The sequence below is a fragment of the Dipodomys ordii genome, unplaced genomic scaffold, assembly GCF_000151885.1.
Source record: "Dipodomys ordii isolate 6190 unplaced genomic scaffold, Dord_2.0 Scaffold209, whole genome shotgun sequence".
In the NCBI taxonomy this organism is placed as follows: domain Eukaryota; kingdom Metazoa; phylum Chordata; class Mammalia; order Rodentia; family Heteromyidae; genus Dipodomys; species Dipodomys ordii.
The window spans coordinates 1534865-1545609 of NW_012267425.1; the positions used below are offsets into that span (position 1 = coordinate 1534865).

Genomic DNA, 10745 nt, shown 5'->3' on the forward strand with positions numbered 1-10745 from the left:
CTCGGAGGCGCCAGGGGCCGGGCTGCGGCTGGGCGGCGGCGTGGGTGGCCGTGGTCGTGACAGGTGGCTGTCAGCAGATTCGCTGGTGCATTCAGGAGGGCTGCTGTCCGGGGTGGCTGGGCCTGTGGGCGCTGTGCCACGGTGGCAGGTCTGGTGGGGGAGGGGTGTGGGTCCTATGCATGAGGTGGGCCCGGAGGGGACTGGGGCGGGGGGCGGCGTGCACGTTGCCTTCTGGAAAGCCCGGAAAGCCGCTCCTCCAGCTGGCCGAGATGGGTGGAGGCGGAGGGGAGTGTCCAGTGTTGATGGTCGTCGTGGGGGTGCTGGAGGGGGAACATGGGCAGTCGGGCAGTCGGTGGGTATTCCATGGCCTGCTTCACTAGGAGGCGTCCACCTGAGACTATGGCCCTGGGCCATGGAGGAGCAGAGATGTGCACCTGAGTTGGGGAGGAGGTGCCACCCAGGCACTTGGTCCTGAGTGTGGGGGGTACTCTGATGTGAAGGTGCTGTGGCTGAGGCACTGCATGGTCTGCGGGAGGGAGGTGGGCATCATGCTTCGCAGGGGCCTCCCTCCACCTCCCCACCCCCTCCAGACATGCTGTTGCTCAAGAAACAGACCGAGGACATCAGCAGTGTCTATGAGATCCGGGAGAAGCTCGGCTCGTGAGTGTGCACCTGTGTGAGCATGTGTGGATGAGGGAGTGTGTGCATGTACTGGGTGGGTGAAGGGGGTGCATGTGGGGGGCTTTCCCTCCTTGGCTCCCTCCCTCTCTGACCGGCACCTTTCCCTTCCCGCCTCCCGCCTGTGGCTGTGCGGCAGGGGCGCCTTCTCGGAGGTAGTGCTGGCCCAGCAGAAGGGCTCTGCCCACCTCGTGGCCCTCAAATGCATCCCCAAGAAGGCTCTGCGGGGCAAGGAGGCTCTGGTGGAGAATGAGATTGCCGTGCTCCGAAGGTATGTCTCCAGCCTGGCTCCTGCACAGCTGCATTCTCTTGACATGGGAGCTGGGACAACTTAGACCCACCTGCAGGGCACCAGGGGCTGGTGTCTTGTCCCCTGAAAGCCCTCAGGTCTCCTCTGGCAAAATATGAACCCTGTGTCTAAGAGAGGCCTGGGCTAGGGGCCAGCGGTCTCTGTTCCATGCAGGCTGCAGGGATAGATAGTAGGCAATGGGGGGCGCAAGTAGCAGCAAGAGAAGAGGGAGGAGCCCTTCTAGATCCTTCTATGTGCCCAGAGGGACATTTGGTGGGCCCAGGCCCATGATTGCACACCAGAGAATTTTTTCTTTGTGTGTGTGTGTGTGTGTGTGTGTATGTGTGTATGTATATATCTGTCCGGGGGCTTGAACTCAGGGCTTATACGTTTTCTCTGAGCATTTTTTTGTTCAAGGCATATGTTCTGCCACTGGAGCCACAGCTCTACTTCCAACTTTTTGCCTGTTCATCTGAGATAGAGTCTCATGGACTTTCTTGCCCTGGACAGCTTTGAATGGTGATCCTCAGATCTCAGCCTCCTGAGTCGCTAGGAGGAGAGGTGGGAGCCAGTGGCACCCCGCAACAGGGGCTTTGTCTTGCAGGGTCAGCCATCCCAACATTGTGGCTTTGGAGGATGTCCACGAGAGCCCTTCCCACCTCTACCTGGCCATGGAGCTGTGAGCGGGGCTGGTGTGGGGGCTGGAGTGGAGGCTGAAGCGAGGGCTGAGGGGCCTGAGTCAGCTAAGCTCCTGACCCCCTCAGGGTGACGGGGGGTGAGCTGTTTGACCGCATCATGGAGCGGGGTTCGTACACTGAGAAAGATGCCAGTCACCTGGTGGGTCAGGTCCTCGGCGCTGTCTCCTACCTGCACAGCCTGGGCATTGTGCACCGGGACCTCAAGGTGACTGGCCAGGGGGCCTCTGCCTCCCTCCCATCCATCCGTCCAGCCCTGGGTGGGTTTCCCAGGAGCATGACTTTCCCTTGCCACTGAGGAGCTGCACAGGTGGGGGTGCTGAGGCTTCCCCGTCCCGCTGCTGGGGTCATGTCAGTACTGACCTGGCCTTTTGGTTGGCCTCACTTATCACAGCCTGAAAACCTCCTGTACGCTACGCCTTTCGAGGACTCCAAAATCATGGTGTCTGACTTTGGCCTCTCCAAAATCCAGGCTGGCAACATGCTAGGCACCGCCTGTGGGACTCCAGGTTATGTGGGTAAGAGCGGGAGGGTGTGATGAGGCTCCTGGCCAGGAGGGGGGGTGCTGTAGCCCAGGGCTCGGTGGCTGTGGCATATAGTGAGTGGGTCTATTCTTGGTGCACTGCCAGGTGTGGCTCACATTGTATGTGTCTGGCTCTCCCAGCCCCAGAGCTCCTGGAGCAGAAGCCCTATGGGAAGGCTGTGGATGTGTGGGCCCTGGGAGTCATCTCCTATATCTTGTGAGTGACTACTGGGAAGACTGGACTCGTGCCTGCCTGCCTGCTGGGTTGGGGAGGGATGGACAGCAGGGTGATTCATCTATGGGCGCCAGGCTGTGTGGGTACCCCCCGTTCTACGACGAGAGCGATCCCGAACTCTTCAGCCAGATCCTGAGAGCCAGCTATGAGTTTGACTCTCCCTTTTGGGATGACATCTCAGAATCAGGTGAGCGGGAGGCTCGATACTGGAGTAGGACTAGGGGCTGTGGGGGCGGGGTGCACAGGCTCACTCTGTTCCCCGCTCCAGCCAAAGACTTCATCCGGCACCTTCTGGAGCGAGACCCCCAGAAGAGGTTTACCTGCCAACAGGCCTTACAGCATCTCTGGTGAGTGCCAACCTTAGCATGATACCCCACACCACAGAGACAGGCGCTTCTGACCCTCCCCCTCCCCCAGGATATCTGGGGATGCAGCCTTGGACAAGAACATCCTGGGCTCAGTCAGTGAACAGATTCAGAAGAACTTTGCCCGTACCCACTGGAAGGTGAGTGTGGGTAGGGGCCTGGCATCCGGTGCCCACGACTAGTGAGGGCCTCCAGCGTCTAGGCTGACTGTGGCCTGGTTTTCCCTCTTCCTCCAGCGAGCCTTCAATGCCACCTCCTTCCTGCGCCACATCCGGAAGCTGGGGCAGAGCCCAGAGGGCGAGGACCCCTCCAGGCAGGTTCTTACTCGACACAGCCACCCGGGCCTGTGGACCAGCTAGGTGCGTGTGGCCACCCAGCACCCCTTGGGAGCTGGCTCCTTTGTGAACTTGGAGGGTGTTAGGGTGGCATGTGGCCAAGATCTAAGCAGGGTACCACTCCCTTGCCTGCCCCCCTCCCACACCCTCCCCTTCCCACCAGAGCAGAGGGCTGAAGGCAGACAGCGTGAGTGGAGAAGCCGGGCTTTCAGGAGAAGCAACAGGTCAGAAGGTAGCTGCTGTGGCTACTGGAGCACAGGAGCCAAGAAACCCAAGGCTTCCTTCCCCTCCCCCCAAGGGGGGCAGGGCAGGGTAGCACAAGGAGACCAGCCTGCCCCTGACTGCTTCCTTCCCTCTTTTGCCTCCTCTCTGCCCAGGCAGATGCCGCTGCTGAGTGGAGTGACCCCGGATTTCCTTCCCTTGGGCCCTTTCAGTCCTGTTTCCCCGTCCCTCAGACCCTGGGCTAATTCTGCTGGAGAGTGAGACTTGTGGGCGTGGTGCATGGCGCTGAGCCAGGGGAGGCCCTGCCCTTGCCCAGGGATGGGGCCCTCCCCTCCCCCGTGGCTGCCATTCCCTCTTGAAGCTGAGGAGAGCTCCAGGGCTGTCCTTCCTGCACGCACGCATGCACGCACAAGTGCACGCTGAATGCACGCACGCACACACACACACCGCACGGCTGTTCTGTGCTTTGCTGACTGTGGGTGGTCCTGCTTGTGTTGTGGCCCTCTACCTCCCTGGACCCACTTTTTCCCAAATCAATAAAGACAGACAGAGCAACATGCTGGTGCTGAGCTGGAGTGGGATAGTAATGGGGTTGACATCTCCCAAGGAAAGGAAATAGATGCGTACCTATTGCCTAGGGCCCAGCTACAACCTGGCCTTGCTCCCTTGATGGTGGCAGACATGCTCCTGATTATTCAAGAATTTCCTCTTCTTGCTGCAAAAGGCCTCCAGTAATCAGCTCTGTCACCACAAAGGTCTGACTATGTGCAGTCCAGGATCTGGGAGAAAATGGAGGCAACAGGCTCATAGGCTGCCAGTAGGAGGTGATGGAGAGACACACATCTTGCCCCCCCTCCAGCTCCCTAGGCAGATGTTCTGGGCTAGGAAGGGATCAAGCGTGTGGGAAGGGTGATCAGAGCTCAAGGCTGTCTCCCACCCCTCTTTCCCTCCCTCTTCCAGTGTGTACCCATCACATGAAAGTTTAGGTTGCCGTGAAGTTAGAGGTTGCGAAGTCCTTGACCAGGAGAGGGCGCCATAGGGCCTCTACACTTGTCTGTGTTGGAGCTATGCATGAGGGAGCTCCAGGCTCAGGCAGAAGGGGGCTGACAGCTGAGACTCGTCCCCCCCCCACCTCCATCCTAGGACAGTGATAGGAAGATTGTAGCTTCTGTGTGTTCTCTGGTCAGAGTGACCCCAGCCACTCCTAACCACATTCTGAGTGGGCTACTGTTCTAAAACCCTGCCATGGAGGACTGAAGATTTAGAGGCCAATCAAGACTCCTGGAGCCACTTCTTTGTCCCAGCCAGAGTTCCAGGGGAGCAGGGCACCCCTTCTCTCTCTTCTCTGAGGCCCAGGAACCTCCCTATTCCCCAGGGTGAGAGCTCTAGGACCCACAATCTGGTTGGAATGTATTTGGGAGAAATTTCTTTCCTTGTTGAAATCTGAGACCCGAAGGGGGTTCAGGGCCTTCCACCAAGGGGAAGCAGCAATATCACCTGTCTTCCAGATGTTTGCTACGTAGGGACAGGCAGCTCCTCTTTCCTCAGCTGTGGCAAGGGTCTGGGGTGGATGGGCAGCTTTCTCCTCTGTCTTTATGGCCACTCCCATGCCATCCTATGCTTCAGACATAGCCCAGTCCTGCTGTATCTTCCCACAGTCCTGCTCACACCCTCACCAGGCCAACGTGAGAAGGGAGCCACAGCTGTCCAGGACCATAAGCAGGTCTCGGCAACTTGGCTTCTTCACTTTCAACAAACTTATCCTGCCATGCTTTCCTCAGCTTTCACTTGAGACCTCATCACCTTTCCAGTATCCTTGCCAGCACCTTCTGGCTGGCTCTGATTCTCATTTTTCACTAATCCACACAGGATACCTACTTGTTCATGTGTGTGCACAGTATTAGTTGGGTCGTACCGACTGCTGGAATGTACTAGGCCTATCAGATGAGATACTCACCCTCTAGGGTGAGGCCTTATTACTGGAGCTGTAAGCATACACACCAGAGCCAGCCTTTCAGAAAGAAAATATAGAGACAGAGACAGAGAGAGACAGAGACAGAGAATGAGAGGGAGTGGGGGGGGGTAAGGAAATGTGCACAGTTGCCAGGGACTGGTGGCTGATGCTTGTAATCCTAACTACTCAGGAGGCTGAGATCTGAGGATTGTGTTCAAAACCAGCCCTGGTGGGAAAGTCCTTAAGACTCTGATCTCTAATTAGCTACTAAAAGAAAAGGCTGAAAGTGAAGCTGTGGCTCAACTGGTAGAACATCAGCTCAGGAACAGTGCCTAGGCCCCTGAGTTCAAGCCCTAGGACAAGCACAAGCGCATGCGTGCGTGTGCATGCACACAGACACAGACACAGACACACACACAGACACACACACACACACACACACACACACACACACACAAAATTAGCATTCGGTCAAAGACTCAGGTCTTCCTAGCTAGGAATGGGGCCAGATTGCGTCTGCTAAATTGGTTCCCAACAGTCCTTACACAGGGTGCAATTTGACCTCCTGTCAGCAGGGGGCTCCATGGTCACATTGTTAGCCATCATTTCCCCAGTAGTTTCTTTACCATCTGGGGACAGCTGCTCAAATCCATTGCTGCCCTAGAGAAGTCAGCACTCCAAAGAGAGGTCCCGACCATCTGGGGATGTGGTGAGAGAAGGGAGCATCCTCCAAATCAGGCAGATGCAAGCATTCTTCTACATTCCTCCTGGAATTTCCCATTTGAGGAGGGCAATTTGTGAGAGGAAAGCTTTAGGTCACCTAGGTAGAGGGACCTACTGTCCCTCAGGAAAGAGAAAGTGCTGCTTTAGTGAAAGGCAAAGAGTAGGTTTTGGTGGGGAGATGGAGTGGAAACTGGGGTAGGGTGCTAAGATGGTGTTTGAGGTTCAGAGATGAACAGGCTAGCTCCTGAAGGGATGGGCCATACCAAAACTTGTCAGGGTAAGGAGTTGGGACCTTAGAATGGGAATACTGGGGACCTATTGAAAGGGTTTTAGCCACACAGGATTCTTGTCCAGTTTAGGGGCAGCAGGTGGGCTTGAGCTGGATGTAAAACTGTAACTCAGTATTAGATTATTTTTTTAATTAACTTTTTGTTTATGTGTTACTGAGGAATTGAACCCAGGGCCTCATGCATGCTAGGCAAGCGCTCTGCCACTAAGCCATATTCCCAGCCCCACTTCTGGCCTTTCTTTTCAGTAGTTTAGTGGAGATAGAGTCTTACAGACTTTCTTGCCCAGGTTGGCTTTGAACCACTATCTTCAGATCTCAGCTAGATCACAGGCCTGAACCACAGGTATTCAGCCCATTAATCATTTTTATTGCTCTTCATTTCTCATGATGAACTGAAGTTGTTGTCTGTTGGCATTTTCTTTCAGACAGAAGGTTTTCTTTTCTTTTCGACAGTACTGTTGATTGAAGACCTGGGTCTTTGTGCTTGGTGTGTAGACACTGCATTATCACTTAAGCCTGTCTCTCATCTTTCCTTGTGCATTCCTTCTGAGGAGGTGTGCTAGTAATGAATTCTTTCACTGCTTATTTATCAGGGATATATATATATACACACACACACACACATATACATATTGGATTTTTTCCTGCTGGTTGTGCGGCTCAGACTCAGGGCCTGAGTACTGTTCCTGAGCCTCTTTGTAGTCAAGGCTGGCATTCTACCAGTTGAGCCACAGTGCCACTTCCAGTTTTTTTCTGAGTAGTTTACTGGAGATAAAAATCTCATGGACTTTACTGCCCAGGCTGGCTTTGAACCATGCTTCTCAGATTTCAGCCTCCTGAATAGCTAGGACCACAGGCACGAGCCACCAGTTCCCAGCTGGGACTGATTTTTTTTATCTTCAATTTTTTTGTTTCTTTTCTTTTTTTTTTTTGAGATAAGGTCTCACTAACTTTGCCTGTGATCCTTTTACCCCCACCTCCTGGTTGCTAGGATTATAGATGTGTCCCATTATATCCGTCTAACCCTCAGTAGTTGAAGAGTAACTTAGCTAACATACAGAATTTTTGGTTGATAATATTATCTTCCTTTCAACACTTCAAATACATCATCCCATTGCCTTCTGGCCTCTATTTCTTTGTTTTGTGGGCTAAGGATTAAACCTAGGACCTTGTACTTGCTAGGTAAGCACTCTACCACTTGAGCTAATTCCCTCAGCCCCTTTTGTTTGTATTATTGTGTTTTTGAGATAGAATCTCCCTAATTTTGTCCAGGCTAGCCACAGTTTTACAGTGCTTCTGCCTCTGCCTGAGTAGATGGGATTATATTGTGAACCACCACCCTTGGTTGGCCTTTATTATGTTTGATAAGAAGTCAGATTTTAATTTAATAGGTTCTTTTCTACATGTGTCATTTTTTCTCTTGCTGCTTTCAAAATTGTCTATATTTGGATCTAAAGAGTTGGGCTATGAAGTGTCTCTGAGTGTCTGTCTTTGTGTTTACTGTGCTTGAGATAAAGTTTAGTTGTGTCCCTTCCTACAAAGGCAGATATAATAGAAGGTTGATCTCCAGGATGGTGGTTTGGGGAGGTAATAGAGCCTTTAAGGAGTGAGGCCTTGTGGGAAGTTCTTAGATCATTGAGGATGAGATCTTGGAAGTTACTTCAGTGTGAGCGTTGAGTTGTGTGCAAGAGTTGCTCTAAAAGAAAGAAGGCTGGCACTTTTCTCTTGTCCTGCTTTGAAATGTAATCACATATTTGCTCTTGAATGCATTCTTGTGATCGCTGTCTGGACCACAAGGTGTTGCTGCCAAAGCATAGCCCTTTGGACTTTAAGTTTCCAACACTGTAAGTGAAAATAACCTTTTCTTCTCATAAGTAGCCCGTGTGAGGTATGTCATTATAGTTACCAAAAGTTGATTGATACAGTTTTGCTCTTATTTGGGGCTTACCAAACTTTTGCATCTGATTAGTTTTTCAGCATATTGTGAAAGTGTCTAGTCATTATTTTTTCAAATATTTATCCTGCTTGTTTCTCTTTCTTCTTCTTTAGAGCCTCCATTCCATTGGTTTTGGTATACATCTTGTTGTTGTTGCTGCTGTACTGGTACTGGTACTTGAATTTAGAGAGTAGGCCCAGTCCCTCATTTGTATTTTTGTGCTCAAGGCTAGGGCTTTACCACTTGAGCCACAGCATAACTTCCAACTTTTTGCTGGTTAATTGAAGATAAAATTCTCATGGATTTTCCTGTCTGGGCTGGCTTTGAACTTTGGTCCTCAGATCTTAGCCTCCTGAGTGCCTAGGATTACAGGTATCAGCCACCTGCGCACAGCCCTGGTTTTGGTATGTTTAATACTACTGTTACTAGGCTTCTGAGGTTCTGTCATTTTTCCTCATTTTAGTCTCTTTTCTTCACATTGGATCTTTTATATTGATCTATTTTCAAGTTCACAAATACTTTCTTCTTATATCTCAAAGTTACGCTTGGACAAATTTTCATTTCTATTATTATACTCTTCAATCGTAAGGCTTCCATTTTGATAATTCCCCCCCCCCAATTTTTGTATCCTTACTGAGAGTACTTACTGATTTTTGTCATTCTTTCCTTCAACTATTTAAATATGATTTCTTTGCTATTTTGTACATATTTATAATATGTACAAGTCTTCCTTTACCAATTGTAAGACAGCAGTTTCTATTGATTGTTTTTCATTGCATATTACAGTTATTGTTTACTTGCCCACCTTGAATTTTTGTTGTTGTTGAAAACTAGATATTTTAGATAACATTTTCACCAACTCTGCATTCTGATATTTTCTTTGCTGCTAGAATTTGTGTGTGTGTGTGTGTGTGTGTGTGTGTGTGTGTATTATAGTTTACTTTTTAAAAACGTGTAACTTTTCTGGGCTGAATCTGTGAAATCCCTCCCCTTACAGGGTGCAGTTACCAATGTCTTGGCTAAGTTTTTTTTTTTACAAGTTAAAAATGTATATTCTGAAGCTGTGTGGTGGTTCATGCCTTTGATTCTAATTACTCAGGAGGTTGAGATCTGAGGATCACAGTCTGAATCTAGCCCAGGCAGAAAATAAAGGTTCTTATTTCTAGTTAACCATCAAAAAGCCAGAAATGGAACTCTGTGGCTCAAGTGGTAGAGCACCAACCTTGAGTACAAAAAGTAAGGTATCAGGCTGGGAAGGTGAGTGCTTGCCTCGCATGCATAAGGCCCTGGGTTTGATTTCTTAGCACCACATGAACAGAAAAAAGCCAGAAGTGGCACTGTGGCTCAAGTGGTAGAGTGCTAGCCTTGAGCTGAAGAGCTGATGGACAGTGCCCAGGCCCCACGAATGACCAAAAAAAAAAAAAGGTAAGGTACCGTGCATAGGCCTTGAGTTCAAACCCCATGACTGGCAGAAACAAAATAAATAAAAACAAAAGTGTATATTTGGTTTTTAAAGTGTTAGGACTAGCTTCCTAGCCATATTGTGCTAGTTCTGGGGCTTGAACTCAGGGTCTGAGCTTCTATTGCTCAAAGCTTGCACTCTACCACTTGAGCCAAAGCTTCACGTCCAGCTTTTGGGTGGTTAAGTGGAGATAAGGGTCTCAAAGACTTTCCTGCTGGGGCTGGCTTTAAAGCATGATCCTCAGCTTTCAGCCTTCTGAGTAGCTAGAATTGTAGAAGTGAGTCACTGGCGCCCAGCTTTTCCTAGCCATAGATCTTCCTATCTTAGTGATTGGTCAAAGACTGGAGAGAAATTGTGCTCTGGTGTCCTGAGCTGGTAAGGCATGTGTGAGGTGGTGCGGAGTCTGTGTGTGGGTAGAGGGGGCTGTTTCAGGTCTTCCCAAATATTACTTTCCACTGGGTTCTTTGGAGTCTTGGGTACATACTGTGTACTTCATGCACGAGACCCTCCAGCCTCTGGTCACTCAGGAAGAAGTTTGCACACCATGTTCATAACTTCAATGTGGCTGAGCTGGCTGTTGTCTACTATCCAAATGGAGTGAGTAGCTGGTTCAAACCTAGACAGAGAAGCTACTGGCCTTCATGATGTCTGTACAAGCATGCTGGGGGGGGCAGTATCAGGGAAACAACCAAACCCAGTGTCACAGATTCCTGCTGCTCTTGCCCAGAGCTCAGTTCCTCAGCTTATTGCATACCTTCAATTGAGTTCCAGAGCAAAAAGATGGCCAATTGTGTCTACCTTTATAGCTGTTTTGTGGGGGTGTGAATTATTCACTGATGTTCTTACTTGGCCCCAGCTAGAAGTCTGTCCTTTCAACTTTTTTTGTTCCATCCTTTAGATAGATCTCTTATGAAAAACTTACAGCTGGTGTGTGTGTGTGTGTGTGTGTGTCTGTGTCTGTGTGTGTGTGTCTGTGTGTGTGTTTGTGTGTGTGTGTGTGCGCGCGCACGCTAGAGCTTGAACTCAGGGCCTGGGTGTG

General features: G+C 50.6%; 1 protein-coding gene across 1 annotated transcript; it reads left to right on the plus strand.

The window, feature by feature from the left end:
- Positions 1 to 592: 592 nt before the first annotated feature.
- Positions 593 to 3144, plus strand: Pnck (pregnancy up-regulated nonubiquitous CaM kinase). The gene is made up of 10 exons (XM_013035314.1): positions 593 to 660; positions 818 to 949; positions 1572 to 1646; positions 1732 to 1870; positions 2057 to 2180; positions 2327 to 2402; positions 2495 to 2607; positions 2689 to 2767; positions 2838 to 2925; positions 3022 to 3144. Exons 1-10 carry the CDS (start codon positions 593 to 595, stop codon positions 3142 to 3144), a joined length of 1017 nt encoding a protein of 338 aa, XP_012890768.1.
- The last annotated feature ends 7601 nt before the right edge of the window (positions 3145 to 10745 follow it).